Source organism: Harpia harpyja, chromosome 21 (assembly GCF_026419915.1).
Source record: "Harpia harpyja isolate bHarHar1 chromosome 21, bHarHar1 primary haplotype, whole genome shotgun sequence".
In the NCBI taxonomy this organism is placed as follows: domain Eukaryota; kingdom Metazoa; phylum Chordata; class Aves; order Accipitriformes; family Accipitridae; genus Harpia; species Harpia harpyja.
This window is the reverse complement of record NC_068960.1, coordinates 9,675,571-9,691,121: the sequence shown is the minus strand read 5'-3', so window position 1 is coordinate 9,691,121 and position 15,551 is coordinate 9,675,571. Positions and strand designations below refer to the sequence as shown.

The following is a 15,551-nucleotide window of genomic DNA, read 5'->3' as shown; positions in this document are numbered from 1 at the left end:
TTCTTTGACTACGTTTGGTGAAGCAGCACACGGTATAGTGCTGTCCACATCCTCATAATCAGAGCAGTGGATTCCCCTTTTTCCAATGCCATGCATGTTCATGTCTCCCAAGCCATACATGTTCAGCAACATGGAGGTGCTCTGTTGTTAGAAGGGAAGAGTTAATTGCCACTGTGATGTGTCTTTGCTGTCCACTGACTGCAGAAGACTTTGAAGGAAGGCTATGTCAGAACTGGATGCTGCTCAGAGAAATGACTTGGATCATTAATAGAAGATTGAAGGAGGGAGATCCAACCTCTCAGATTCAGTAATGAAGAAGAACTTGCAATGAGATACCAGGATTCAGAAATTAGCTTCCATAATTTTTTCTCCTATTTACTTTACAGGAGAGATGATCAGAAGAAAATGTCCCCAGTGGACTGTGATTTGTCTTACGTATGTTGGTATCATTGCACCAACTGCCAGCTTGAAATAAGCTGGGTGCAGTATTAAAACTGCTTGCAAAAACTCATAGCTTATGTAAAGCAGATGTCTTTATATTCTTTTCATATTAAAAGATTGTTGGTTGTCTGTAACTTTGACTTCCCAGTGTAGGTGTTCTTCTGAAACTCATAATTATATGAGTAATATACTTGTTTCTATAGCTTACTGACATTATTTTAATAAAAAAATCTACCCAGTGTGTTTAATTTTAGACACTTAGCTGTTAAGAAGCTGACAATTAATTTTGTATTACTCCGCTGTGACTACAAAACAAAGCATTTGAAAGTTTGTCTGCAGGATGGCTAGATCAAGTTTATGATTATGGGTCAAATGGGCATTTTAGAAGGAAACCAGAACAAATTTTTAAAAGGATTTGCAGGAAACACACTTAAGTAGTTGTCAGCTTTAATTATATTGTAGTTTTTGCTTTTATAGAGCTAAAAGTGTGACTCTAAACCTCTGAATGACCACAAATAACCCCATTTGTGTTTTGGGGTTGTTGCATTGTTGTTTTTAACTTCTCTTTTTTCTTTTTTGTAGGACCATCCAGAGCAAGGAGTGTTGTTTCTTGTGCGAGGATTACTAAACGTGATCCAGGATTATACTTGGGAGGATAACAGCGATGACAAAGTCAGGATTTATACTAATGTTTTGCATCTGCTGTCTGCAATGACTCAAGAAGCATACATCTACCATGTAGATAAAGGTAATAAATAAGGGTGGCTCTGGATCCTTGTGTTCCACCATGCAATTTGTAGTATTGTGTTATCACCGTACCTAGTTAATGAAGATCAATGGTAGTCAATCTTACAGAATGGATTATTTTCCTGTGTAGGTCCAGATTTTGTAACTTAAAATAATCACGGGAGGTGAATGTACAGAATGAACAGATGTACAGTCTGTTCTTTAAAGTGAATCTGTGCAGAGTGGTTTACTTAGTTTGTTCCGGTGGTGATGATGCAAATACTTAGAACTGTGAACTTTTCAAGTAAATATTAGAAGTTTGTACTTATGGAGGGTTTTCTTCTAGTTTAAAGTATCAACTTGATTTATACTTGTCGTTGGTGTTTCATTCACATTTATGAACAACTCCAGTTTTCAGAATGCATTGTTTTCGTTATTTAAATGCATGTACTTGCTGCTTTGAAGGCAGGCTTTCAGTTTTGGAAATTGTGATGGTAACTTAAAAAAATCTTCAGAATAGCTAGAAAAAAAATTCTAAAGATTTTGCATTTTATAAAATGGCTGTAGACTTTTTGTAATAATATTTTGATATGTTCTAAAATTTGAGTGCCTTCTGATCATAGAGAGGTTACTAAATTAAGGTAGAGTATTAACTGAGTCTTTTAAAGCATACTGGCAAGAGCGTAAGGCCAAGCTAGTTTGGCTTTTTCTTTTAGTTGCACAGGGCTTTCACAAAGAGGCAGGCTGGAATATATTCTGCAGTTCTTCTGGTGAATAGTCTGTCAGAGTTACCAACCATGACAAAATGTACCTTGCAGTTAGCAGCACAGAAAATAGTTGAACAACTACTCCATAGTAAATCTGCTGTTCAAATTCTGTAAGGAAACATGGTTTAGCTGCTTTTTCCTTTCACTTCATTTTTTATATGACCAAAATAGCTGCATAATCCCAAAATAAGAAATCTAAATGAATTAAATTTCAATGGAGAGAAGCATCAAAATATAAATTAGTAAATTTTCCCCTGTAGTTGGATGATGGGTTTTTTTCTGGGTGGACCGTGTACCTTAGCTTCTTAAAATGAACAGGGCATCACCTTTTATCTTACATGCTCTCTGATTTATTCAGAATACACTTAAACTTACAAATCTCTTGTAATTTACTTCTTGGTAAGACATTATAAATAAATGAGGCCAAAACACATGTTTAAAATCACAGTTATATAAGCTCTAAAAACTTCAAGAGCTCTCTCCCTCCAAAATTGAAAATACACTTTCTGATTTTCTCTCCATGACTTTGAGGTAATCAAGGTTTTATTTTAGGGAAAAAAATAAATTTAAAATGCAGCTTTGAAAGTCTTGTTTTCTCTAAGTAAAATATAAACTGTTTGGCCCAGTCCTGCTGCCATTGAAGATGATGGCCATACTCTCATGAACTAATGGGAGCAGGGAGTCTGTCTCTGTGGAAAAAGTGAAAATTGACACTATATGTTGCTTTGCATTTAAGTCTAGCAGATATTTTTGAACCTGGCCGCATCCAGGAATACAGGACTGGCTTTAAGCTAGAAGATTCTTTGCAGTCTTTTATTCCTAAAATCAAGAGGATGTAGTAGGCAACCAAGTGGTAGGCACTTAAACAAGATTGTTCTGTTTGTGTTTCATGGAGGAAGGTCATTTTATAACTTCCAAATCTGGTCTTCTATAAATAGCTGGTGTTTTCAGCAGCAAAAAAATGCATAGCTTTTTAGCCAGACCTAAGCTTGAATTCATCTCTGCAGTTGATTCCAATGATACCCTGTATGGTGGAGACTCCAAGTTCCTGACTGAAATTAATAAACTGTGTGAAACAGTGATAGCACAGATCCTGGATCATCTGAAAACCCTTGGAAAAGAAGAGGTATGTTCTTACTCAGCTTGATTCAATACAAAACCAAAATTACTTTGGAGTTGAATAAATGGACCACCTTCTTGACCATGCATTGGTCTTTTAAAAAGCTCCAGGAGCCTTACAACAAGAGGAAATTAGGTAATCTTACTTGTTTAAAAAGTGAGTCAGTCACATAGGCAGGCTTGTGGTGGAGAGACCTAACGATGTGAAAGAGATTATGTAGCAATTATAATACATTTTTAAGATGCATGCTAAAGTGACCTGCTTAGCTGTATGCTGTACATGGATAGTCTGACAGAACTGACAAGCGGTAGAAGCTACTCTGGTATACTCTGTGGTATTAATTGTGGCAGTGCACCAAAGGATGTGATTCTGCTACAGTACAGAATGATGATTGCAGAGCAGCATAGTGAGGTTAGAGTTAGCTTTAAATTAACTGGCTTGAGTCCTGGTGTAGTTTGGTTATGGAAATATGATGCTCAGTGTGGGATAACTTTTTTTGTATGAGAGTCTTTCTGACTATAATGAGCTCCACAATGCTGGTATTGCAATTATTGGCCGAAGAGAGAGAATTGGAGACAGTGCCACAGTCACTCCTATGATTGCAGTACAGTTAAGCCTAAAATCTGCTCCATGTCTGTCCCTCCTGTTGTGTCCTCCTGGCTGTCAAGTTTCTCTCTCTGTAAATAAACCGTATTTTATTGCTGGCTAAGTTAACCTGCAATGTCCAATTCTGTAATGGGCAAAGTGAGAATTCACAGTTAATCTGTTATTGGATGAAATACAATGGAAACCACCTTTAAGTGGTAAAAGTTTCAGATCCCAGACACTAGGATGAAGTCAGAGAGGTGCAGAGGGAGGGAGAAGGTGTTTTGGCTTTACCCTGTTTTTAGTACAGGGTTATATTTGTTCAATATAAAATAAAGAAAACTGTAGACAGCTAATTGGATTTCTTGATTGGAGTTCAGAGGCTCTGAGGGATCAAATATAGCTTAATGGATTGTATGTGAAATGCAGGTGACTAATGTTTTCAGTATTACTGAAATAATGAGAACTTACTGTTCTGCTCATGTACCTGTTTCTGAGACTGAACCCCTCCACAACTTCCTAATCACCCCTTACTAAACCACTGTATATTGATAGAAATCTTGTGGCTTGTAGACTGAAATGGGAGGGCAGGGGTTGATTAATTTGATGGAATTTTTTAGATAGCCTGTTTGCACAGTAGCCTGTAGTGTTAGCCAGTACAGAATGTGTTAAGTGATGCATATTTGGAGGACACTATGCTAAGTTTAGCCTTTTCTCTGCTTTTGCTATCCTGTTTATCCCTCCTTGAGCAATTGTAGAGATGCAAGATGAATAAATCCTTTTGCTCAAATGCCTCTACATCATTGTACACATTGCCGCAGTGAATAGGAGTTCTTTTTCAGAACAGTAGCAGCAGAAAACAACCATTCTTGCACAGCTAAGAATGTCCAACCAGGTATTGGAAAGAGATTTTTAACAGAGTTTTCAGGACTGTAGGTTGTATATTAAGGATTTTTTGCATCTGACTCCTGTATGGAGTATGTGGGTGGGAACGCTTGTAGGGCTTGAAATCTGTGATTTCTGAAAGCCTTCCCCCCCCTGCTTTCAAGCTTAATACTTTGAGTAAAGAGATCCTGTGTTACTTCACTGAAGCAGTTGCATAGAAAACTGGATTTAGAGCTAAGCAGCACAGATATAGGTCCTTGCCCTGCCTTTGCCTTTGTGGTCTTGGATTTACTGCTCTGCCCATCCTTATTTACAAAGGGGGATCATTTATTTTGCTTCGTTGAGTAAAAGTCCTTGAGAGATTTAGATAAAAATTGTTTTGTAAGAATGAATAGTTTTTTGAGGAAGCGTTGTTGCTGAGGAAATAGAGGCGACAAGAATATTGTCAGAGACCTCTATTTGTGCTAAAGTAGAACCAATTATGAAATCACTGTGGTATTTGGATTGCTTCAGTGTTGGTGACCTTTTATTATTCATCTTCTTGGCTGCTCATTTAAGTGAACAAGCCTCTGATGATTCTGTGTTTTTATTGGTTCATTTCCTTTAAAAGCTATAAAGGAAAATAAATTTTTCTCACAATAAAATGCTTTCACCAAAGTGGCAATTTGGAAGAGAACAATGCATCTTATGTTAACACAGTGTGGTCTTTTTGCAATATTAGAGAATGCTTCATTTAAGTGACAGTGTTGGAATGGAAATTTTCAGTTCTGGACAGTTCTGTAAAGTTCAAGCTGTTTCTGGTCATGAGAGCATGTACCAGTGAATCCTCTCTGCCTTTGTGTGGGTGGAGGACTAATCTTATGCTCCAGGTTTCTTAAAATGTAAATACCTTGCCTCTTGCTACTCCGTGATAAATGTCCAGATGGAGTATGTTTTACTGAAACACGACTTTTGATGCAAAATGTTAGGAGCACGTTGTTGTCTCCTTGGCAGTGCCATGTTAGGATGGCAATCTTCCCATGTACCATATGATAGATACTGGACTTTTTATGATAAGTATAAAAAATGGAGCAGTAGAAAGCAATTCCTGGGTATGCTCTTGAAGCTTGTCCTTTCAACACATCTGATTTTTAATTTTATATAAATTTATAAAAACTTCAGTTGATTTCACATGTGTTTGATTACTGAACTAGAAGCAGAGTTGGACATAGTTCTCTGTGTGTGGGTATGTTTTAAATTGGGAAGAGGTCGCTCATCCTGAAGAATTTTGTGTCCTTCGCCAAGATTTTGTAAAGGTGGTTAAACATTATGTTCCTCTGTGGGAGGAGGGAGGCAAGAGAATTTACCTGCTGCAGTTTCCAGAAGACATTGCAGGTGGTGGAGGTGCCTCTTTCGGCATGCTTGCAGCTTGCCTGCTGATGGCTCAGCAAGAGGGTCGGTGCATTGCGGTGAGGAGCTGTGGCTGGTGATTGCGTATCAGCTCCACTTCGTCACAGAGTTGGAGAGTCCTAACTCCCAGATTGATCCTTTTATTACACCATTGTCGCTGGCATGGTGGTGGAGGTTAAAGACTAGAAATAGTTTCATTGGGAACATTGTTTCTGCATATTTGTAAGATACTTCCTTGTGGTGGGTTGACCCTGGCTGGATGCCAGGTGTCATGGTTTAACCCCAGCCAGCAACTAAACACCACGCAGCCGCTCACTCACTCCCCCTCACCCAGTGGGATGGGGGAGAAAATCGGGAAAAAAAGTAAAACCCATGGGTTAAGAACGGTTTAATAGAACAGAAAAGAAGAAACTAATAATGATAATGATAACACCAATAAAATGACAACAGCAATAATGAAAGGATTGGAATGTACAAATGATGCGCAGTGCAATTGCTCACCACCCGCCGATCGACACCCAGCCAGTCCCTGAGCGGCGAATCCCTGCCCCCCACTTCCCCGTTCCTATACTGGATGGGACGTCCCATGGTATGGAATACACCGTTGGCCAGTTTGGGTCAGGTGCCCTGGCTGTGTCCTGTGCCAACTTCTTGTGCCCCTCCAGCTTTCTCGCTGGCTGGGCATGAGAAGCTGAAAAATCCTTGACATTAGTCTAAACACTACTGAGCAACAACTGAAAACATCAGTGTTATCAACATTCTTCGCTCTGAACTCAAAACATAGCACTGTACCAGCTACTAGGAAGACAGTTAACTCTATCCCAGCTGAAACCAGGACACCAGGTGCCCACCAAAGCTGCTCTATCATTGGCCCCCTCAGCTGGACAGGGGAGAGAAAATATAACAAAGGGCTCATGGGTTGAGATAAGGACAGGGAGAGATCACTCAACCAATTACTGTCATGGGCAAAACAGACTTGACTTGGGGAAAATTAACTTAATTTATTGCCAATCAACCAGAGTAGGGTAATGAGGAAAAAACCCCCAATTCTTAAAAACACCTTCCCCCCACCCCTCCTTTCTTTCCAGGCACAACTTCACTCCCAGATTCTCTGGCTAGCCCCCTCCTCCCACCCCCCAGCAGCACAGGGGGACAGGGAAACAGGGAATGGGGGTTGGGGTCAGCTCACCACACGTCGTCTCTGCCGCTCCTTCCTCCTCAGGGGGAGGACTCCTCACTCGTCCCCTGCTCCACCGTGGGGTCCCTCCCACAGGAGACAGTCCTTCACAAACTGCTCCAGCGTGGGTCCCTTCCATGGGCTGCAGTCCTTCAGGCACAGACTGCTCCAGTGTGGGTCCCCCGTGGGATCACAAGTCCTGCCAGAAAACCTGCTCCAGCGTGGGCTCCTCTCTCCACAGATCCGCAGGTCCTGCCAGGAGCCTGCTCCAGCACGGGGTTCCCACAGGGTCACAGCCTCCTTCGGGCACCCACCTGCTCCGGCGTGGGGTCCTCCCTGGGCTGCAGGTGGATATCTGCTCCACCGTGGACCTCCGTGGGCTGCAGGGGGACAGCCTGCCTCACCATGGTCTTCCCCACGGGCTGCAGGGGAATCTCTGCTCCGGCGCCTGGAGCATCTCCTCCCCTCCTTCTTCACTGACCTGGGGGTCTGCAGGGCTGGTTCTCTCACATGTTCTCACTCCTCTCCCGGCTGCAGTTTCTGTGCTGCAGCAACTTTTTTTCCCTCCTTAAATCTCTTATCCCAGAGGTGCTACCACCATCACTGATGGGCTCGGCCTTGGCCATTTATCCCATGTTAGGACAGTTGTGTAATGAAAGAGTTGAGCACCTGGTCTGCCCCATGCTGCTCATGATCTTTTCCAGTGAAAAGGTTAAAAGGTTCCCAAAGAGCTTCATGCGAGAGCTTTTAAGGAAAGGCAAGGCTGCCTGTCATGGCTTTATTTAGGAATATTTAGATTTGGATCACAAGGATGTAACCACCAGCATCACAGTAGTGCTGGAATTAATTTCAGGCTAGGTAGTTCAGGTAATACTAGCAAACAGATGCTGTATCAGCATGGAGACTTGGCCTAGACTGATATATTTAGTACCTTGAAGGAGCCTTACAGGCCACGCTGAGCTCTGTGCTGCCACAGATGGACTGTTAACAAGTATCAGAGCCAGTTATTTTAAAGCTGTACATGGGAGGCAGCAGCAGGCTAGACACACCTTCAGAGGAGCAACGTATCTAAATGCACAAATGCTTTTCTAACAGAATGCTCAAGGTATCCTTATAACACAGATGTCTGGCAAAAGTCACTGAAAGATAGGAATGAATATTTGAATTGCTAGCCAGAATTTTGTGAAATACGATATTACATGGTCCACTGTATGAAAGATCCTAATTTTTTCTGTTACGCTGTATGAAATTTGGACATTGCTCTGCACTTTGCTGGAGGAGCTAGGACACAAGGGGTCACATTCTGGGATGATGTAGTTTGTTCTTTGTTCCATTGTCATCAGCATTATTCCAAAGATTATGGAAAATGCGCTGCCTAGAAGGCTGGCAGTTCTTTTTGGTGTGGGAATTGCTAGCCCTGTGATGTATGTGGTTGCCAAATAGCTGAGCTGTTGCTTTCTCCTTGCTGCCTGTGCATACATCCTGTGAGCTGGAGTGCCACCCGCAATTCAGTCTCAGTTACGTCAGCAGGCTTGGCAGCATGCTGGCATAGATATCTCCCTCGGGTTGGAGGTCAGTGCCATGTTACACAAATATTCCTGTTCATCATCATGTGAAGCCTCATCTGACTCTTGTTAATTTTCAGATGTGGTGGCATTTACTGTATACCTGAGCCTGCCTCTCTCTTCACTTTGCATTGTGTAACTGATGACTAGATGCCAAAATCTTGTCTGTTAGACCAACCCCAATACAATGAGTTAGTGTGCAGCTCATTTTTCCAGCTTTTTTATGTGATTCTAGATCCTTTTTGAAGTATGATGCTTTTTGAAGTACGTATGTTTCAAATTAGTCAAAATGTCATCCTTATTTTAAAGCATGGGGTTTGTATTTGCATTGTTACCGCCTGGAAAACCTTGCTAGTTGATATTCAGACTGGAGTACTGCTGCTTTTGCATTCTGCCCAATAATTTAACTGTCCCACTTCTTGTGAGGAAACCTCCAAGCAATTCCCAGAAACCTCTTTGAAGTTTGTATTCAGCAGAAGACACACAGGCATTAGATGGTCAACGGGAAAAAAATTATAGGTAATATGGGTTATTTTGTTAATTCAGGGAACATGGTAATGTGGCAGGATGCCTTGTGAATAATGCAGCAAAGCATGGACTAGCTGGCTGTACCCTGTATCTGTTTCTCCCTGAAGGATGTTAGTCCTACAAGAGAAATACTACAGTAATATTCAAGCATTTAAGCATAACTACTTTCCCTTTTATTGTCTTTTTGAGTTGTATTTCTGCTCTTTGTGTTACTACTACTGGACTAGACTGATCAATTATATTTCTCTTTCTGATAGGGAGTGCAGTTCAATGCTCCCAAATGATGGTTGTAGTTTTAGCCTATAAACAGGTTTTGGAGCTATTGAGATGGAAATTGCTAATGTAGATAACTGTTACAGGAAAAGCTGTCTTCCTGGTAGTTTCATGCAATTAATTTAGTGCTTAGGGAACTTCTCCTGGGGCCTTGAGCAGCTCTGGGCATTGCATATGCATGTGTGTGTGGGTGCATGGTTTCTGATGTGTCAGATTTTTTCTGTGTGTACAAATCTACTGTGTGTGTCACGTACATACAGTAGCAGTCTGATGCTTCTAGTTTGGGGCATGAGCCAATTCTTTAATGGCATGGCTTTCTCCTTTTCCATATTTATCTGGAGGACTGATAGCTCAGTGTGTGCCATTTCTTTGACTAACAGCATCTGACCTCTCTTCTGCTGGCAGTGAGAAGGGAAATCTATTTACTTTCAGTCCCTTAGGGAAAGGGCAGAGGCTGCATGGCTGCACTGGTATCATGTCAAGAGTGCGCAAGTCAGAGAGCACTGCACTCCTCTTTCCCCAATCTCTGCCTCATTCTTCCTGTAACTTCCTATCTGAATGCTGTGTATTAGCTACCCTAGCATATATTGAACTGAGAGGGCTGAAGTGAAGTACTACGTTCATTAATTGAGGTGCTCAGCTGACAGTTTCAACTACTCTGCTGGTTTGGTTTCTGTGTAAGATGGACTATGCCTTTATCAGTGTTCTTTCTTGAGCAAAAAACAAAGGACAGCTGCAGCAAAGCAGTATAAACAAATACTGTGACTCAGATGCATCCAATAATAATTCATCCTTTTAGCCTTTTAAAACTTACTCTGTAGGAATAGGTAGAATCTGCAATAGCATTTTAATTACTTCTGTTTCCCAGTCACCCCAAATCAGGGTGATAGCACCCTGTAAGCTTAGTGCAGGACTGTCTGTGCCCCAGAACTCCTCTACAGAGGCTGAAGGGCATGGTGCTCCTCCATGGTAATTACCATGAAGCAGGGGTCCTCCTGAAGGTCCCCCCCTCGGCAATTTTAGGGAAAGTAGCTGCAAATATGGTGCAAATATGTTGGTATCACTGAAGTTTCAGTGAAAGAATAGCAGGGAAAAAACATCTTTGGATAAATAAATAAAAGTAGAATAGACTGCTGGAGAAAGCCTGAAGTTGCATTAATCTAGATTGATGATAGTGGTCTCTAAAAAATATACAGCTGTGGTGAAGTAAGTGCAAGGTTGATTAGTGGGAGGGTGATTTCTATGCAGTTGTAGGGAGTCTTGAGTTAAAAGTGTCAGAGCTACTTGCTGTGCTGTGCCAAAGTGGTAGGAGATGTAGGAGTTCTGTGTAATTATTTTATTTACAGCAACTTAGGTTGATTCATGACTATTACTACTTGTTGCATTTTGAATGGAATATGAAAACTATGCCTGTATTCTTGTGTCTGTAATCATTGCTGTGTATTACAAAATGAGTGTCTGCCCCTTGCACTTCTAAGAGTTCAGAGAACCTGGCAACGTTATGCTGGATATTTTGGGATGACTGTATGGTAATACAGGAATTTTTTTTTTCATTATAGACCCTAAAGCGACAAAGCCAGTTGGCACTCTATTTCTTTAACACTATTCTAGCTCATGGGGATCTACGAAACAACAAACTAAACCAGCTTTCAGTCAATCTCTGGAATCTTGCTCAGAAACATGGCTTTGCTGACACCAAGACTATGGTAAGGAAAACAGATAATGCACAGAATTTTAGTTCTTAAGATCTTTTTCAACTCCTCATTTGGGAAAAGGTAACATTTTCTTGATCTGAATAAACCTAACCTCTTTACAGGTTGCTCTCTTAAAAAAAAAAAAACACCAAAAAAACCAAAAAAAACCCTAAATGAGCTTAAAAAAACACCTTATTTTTTAAATGCTGCTTAATGAATAAGCAGCTTCTCTTATTTCAAGTGGTCTCTATCTTTCTAGCACTTTTAAATGTATTTCACACATTAAGGAACCTGGAAATGTCAGGTGCTATAACTTTTTTTTCAGTACAGAAAACTATCTAAGAGAAATACAGCATTTTTATTTAGTGGAGGAACTGCATGGTGTAAGTGGGCATTCTAGAGCCTTTAAGATAGATATACATGATAATGACCTCTGGAGTAAGAACTGTAAGTGTTCATGTAGCCAGTGAAATTTAGGGAAAAATCATGAGAGTGTCTATTAAAACACCTGCATATAGATTAAATGATGGCCTATGAAAAGAGAAAAGAGAAAGACACTAAAAATCTCAAAATATCTCTCTTTTCATACCCAGGTGAAAACGCTAGAATACATCAAGAGGCGAAGCAAACAACCTGAAATGAGTCACTTCACAGACTTGGCCCTTCGGCTTCCTCTGCAGTCCAGGACCTGATTAATGCCTCATTCCCAAGGAGTCATCTGTACAAGAGAGCATGTAGCCAAGGCCAAAATCACTGATCTAGATTTTGACCGGAGGAGTTAAGCATATTTTTATTTTACTTAGTGTGACAGATTTACTTGGACACAGGTAAAGGTAAAACTGTTCTGAGTGCAATAATTTAACCTGAATTTCTGCTTCCAGTTTTACCACTATGCTCTGATTTTAAATGCTGATTTAGATTCAGTAAATGGTATTTTGAACCTTTATGGTTGCAAAAGCCTTTTGAAATCTAATCTGTTGTCATTTTAGCAACAAAGGAGGAAGATAATGTGCACGGATCAATTCACAGCCTCCAAACTTCATCCCACTTGCAGAATAGTCTTTCTCCTGTGTAGAAATCAGCATTTCAATATAATAATCCTGCTAAGTCGTCTTTCTGCTTTGGGGTGCTGCCAACATTTATTTGGTCAGTTCCAGTAGAAGAAAATAATGGCCAAGGTGTTACTGTTCTAATTTCTACAATACATTTTCACAGGCCTGTTTATGCTTTCATTTTAGTTCAGTGGTGTTTTGTAAAATGGAAGGAATATTTAAGTGCTGTCTGCAAAGGAAAATGGAAATGTATGCAAAGTACTCTATGTTCGCAAAGTACGCTGTCACTGAATAAAACAATTTGCAGTTCATTTGTTTGTACTGGGGGAGTTTCTTTGAGTATACAAATTTATCACCTTACCCTTGTGGAATTTAGTTACATGTACTGCTATTACACCTAATAAAATTTCACTCTCACCACTTCTGTCCCACGGTAAGGAACTATGTTGAGACCTTGCATCTATTGCTGCTTTTGCTTAGTGGTAAGTATTTTAATGAGCTAAATCCTTATATAGATATTAAGATATATTTTTGCATAAAAATGTTTTATTTTGTTAAGGCTAAACCAGTAATCAGTTTTGCTAGAACCATATATTTAAGGATTAGCAAGCTGATAATAAATACCACCCAAATCATTAAACCATTCTTGTTGCATGTTTTTCATCTCCTCAGTGGTTATTGAAGCAGGGTACATCTAAAATATGTATTTTGTGTTAAGGTTGTAAAGAACTAAACTAGGACCCTTTGGTATGTAAGCTGAGTAAAATTGCAGGAATACAAGCTAATTATGAAGCTAATTATCAACTTGATACATAACCTTTCCAACCTTTAGTACATAGGTATTTTAATTATACTGTTTCCTTAAATCATTCTGTATAAAGCGCACAGATAATGAAATGATAGTACTGCATATGTTATCATGTCCTGCTTCAATTTAGCTTTCCTTCTTGCTGCAGCTGCACAAAACAACTCTCAACAGCACATAGATGATTCTTCCTGTTGGGCTTGGAAACATAAACCACAAACTGGGTAAGTGGGATTAAACTCTGAGCTTTCTAAACTGCCAAGTGGGTCACGCTAAGCAGCTGTGGTATGGAAGAAATCGCCCTCTGGGGCCAAATGTACTGCTTTAAACCCAGTGTGGAGTTGTTCCAGATTCTGTAAAATGGAGACTCTTACAGTAGGCTTACAAATGTCCCAACCATTCCTCTTCCCCACGCAGGCACCAATTTTTGCCTGTTCTCTTTTGAGCACAGTGCAACTTTGGTTTCTTATTGATGCAAGGCCACCGTAAGAAATGTTTTCAGATGTTTTACTACTGTTTTTATTAGTGCAAAAATAGCTCAATGACAGGCAGAAACCTCTGGTTAGTTATCAGGAGCAAACTCTAAACACCTAGCTTAGAAGCTAACACAACCACTCCAATAAACTGCTTTTGGCTTAATTCCATGTTAGAGCAAAATTAATTTTATTTAAAGCACTCTACTTATTATAGACCTCCTCTTTCTTCTGTATATAGCAAATATACAATAGGCCAGACAAAGTTTGTCTGCTTGAAAAAAGCTGAGTTTTTTCCCCAGGTACGTGTCTCATTTTCCAAACTACGACATTTTCATGTGCACAGTATTACCAAGACCAAGGTGCCAGGCCATCCACAATGCTATAGTCGAGCAACACACTGGTATACATTATGCAATTCTAGATGGGAAGGTCCTTATCCAAAGGCAAGGCAGTGCAAGACCAGTCACTACCCATCCAAGACTGGCTCTGCAGCAGAAAGCTGTGCATGCTGTCCCTCTCCTCCTAAATGAAGTCACTAGTTGACATTTTCCTACCTGTTCCTTTTTTTTTCTTTTTTTTTTTTTTGCCAGGCAAGTAGCTGAGGGCCTGAATTCAGCAGTTGTTTTAAATCAGAAGAGAAAACAGAACCTCCAGTACCTGAATTTAAGTAAAGCAACAGCTGAAGCCTAGAAGGGCTGGCTGAAGCCAGCCACTGAGCTTTGAGAGCACTGGTGCAAAACAGACTCACCCTGAGGTAGTGGTGGTTTTAAAAGACACTTTAAAGGACATGGTTTCCTCAAAGACAAGTTCAGACCCTGCAGGAAGTGGTTCAGCATCTCTCTCTTCCCAAGTATGGGAATGGATTCATGGCAACCCCTTAAGCTGGAGCCCCTGCATAATCTTCACTTCCACTCAGGAGCTGCCCAAAATGCGCTGGAACCAACTGCTGGTTTAAGTGCATTTTCTGCTGGAGGCAGCTGCTTTCAGGTACAGCGGTCCACTGGAGAAGACTATTGTGGAAAGTGAGTTTGCCATAAAAGAACAAGAATTTAGTAGTTCAACTGGCATGATCTTATCAAAAAGGACAGGTAATTTGGCAGAACAACAATGAGCCGGGTAAGTAGAGGTAGTAACCTAATTCTGGGAGGCTGGTGTTCCCCTGTAAGTTGGCCACTATTGCACTACAGCAGGCATGGACATAAGAGATGGTCACCTTGCTCTGCTTAAAAAACAGAGCTACGCTAAAACTTAACACTGTCTTGCATAACAAATGGCACAGCGAGTAATAAAATACATGACAGTTTTTCCACTATCTTTTTGTAACTTCAAGCAAGACACTGAGAGATTGCTTTGGACCCCTAAATTCTGAACACGATGTAAACAAATGTCTCATATTTTGTACTCTTATTAAAACGCCAGTGAAAGTGCAGGTTGTCTGAAAAGCCAAAGGTTAGAAATTTCATTCAGATTGATGTATCATGAACCCAATAGGCACATTATTAAAATCACCTTGCTTCCTATAATTTAGGAAGTCTAGATCCATATATTTGGTGCAGCTATCCAGAAAGCATTTACCTTCATTTACAGGTAACAGCTGCTGCTTGAAAATCCAAATGCCAGAGCATAGTTAAAATATAGAGGATGTTCAATGCTACTCATTATTATAATGAAGATGCTGATATTTAAGAAACTACTTTCTGAGTTAAAAAGTCTCCCCTCATCAAATTTGTAGGCATAGCAGTAGTGTTTCTTCAAAGTAAAATGTCGTCACTTTGTACCACTCACTGAGTGTAAAAACGTGAAGATTTTACAGAATACTAAAATCCTTTAGAATCACTAAGATGTAGCTAAAAATAAGTTTATGAAATCAGCATTTAAAAAAAATTTACTACATTTCAACTTGTTGCAGGCATTGCCTACCTATCTTCAATCTTTGAAAGAGGCTCTCTCTTGTAGAAAACATTGTAAAGGTTTCAAAAACTTACTGTTCAGCTCAAGTGAGGACCCAGCTTCACATATCTGGCATATGCAGCTGAAAACTTGTACTAAAAGTGTCTCATAAATCAAA

The 15,551-nt window shown here is 40.2% G+C and overlaps 1 protein-coding gene across 3 annotated transcripts in view; it reads left to right on the top strand.

Annotated features, from left to right (window-relative positions):
* Positions 1-12,513, top strand: part of VPS35L (VPS35 endosomal protein sorting factor like) — a 60,035-nt gene extending 47,522 nt beyond the window's left edge. For all 3 annotated transcript variants that reach the window (XM_052772400.1, XM_052772401.1, XM_052772402.1), the window contains 4 exons: positions 1,024-1,189; positions 2,942-3,060; positions 11,016-11,162; positions 11,744-12,513. In XM_052772400.1, the coding sequence (XP_052628360.1) occupies positions 1,024-1,189; positions 2,942-3,060; positions 11,016-11,162; positions 11,744-11,842 (531 nt within the window). In that variant the 3' untranslated portion in view covers positions 11,843-12,513. The remainder of the gene's footprint in view (positions 1-1,023; positions 1,190-2,941; positions 3,061-11,015; positions 11,163-11,743) is intronic.
* Positions 12,514-15,551: the final 3,038 nt, after the last annotated feature.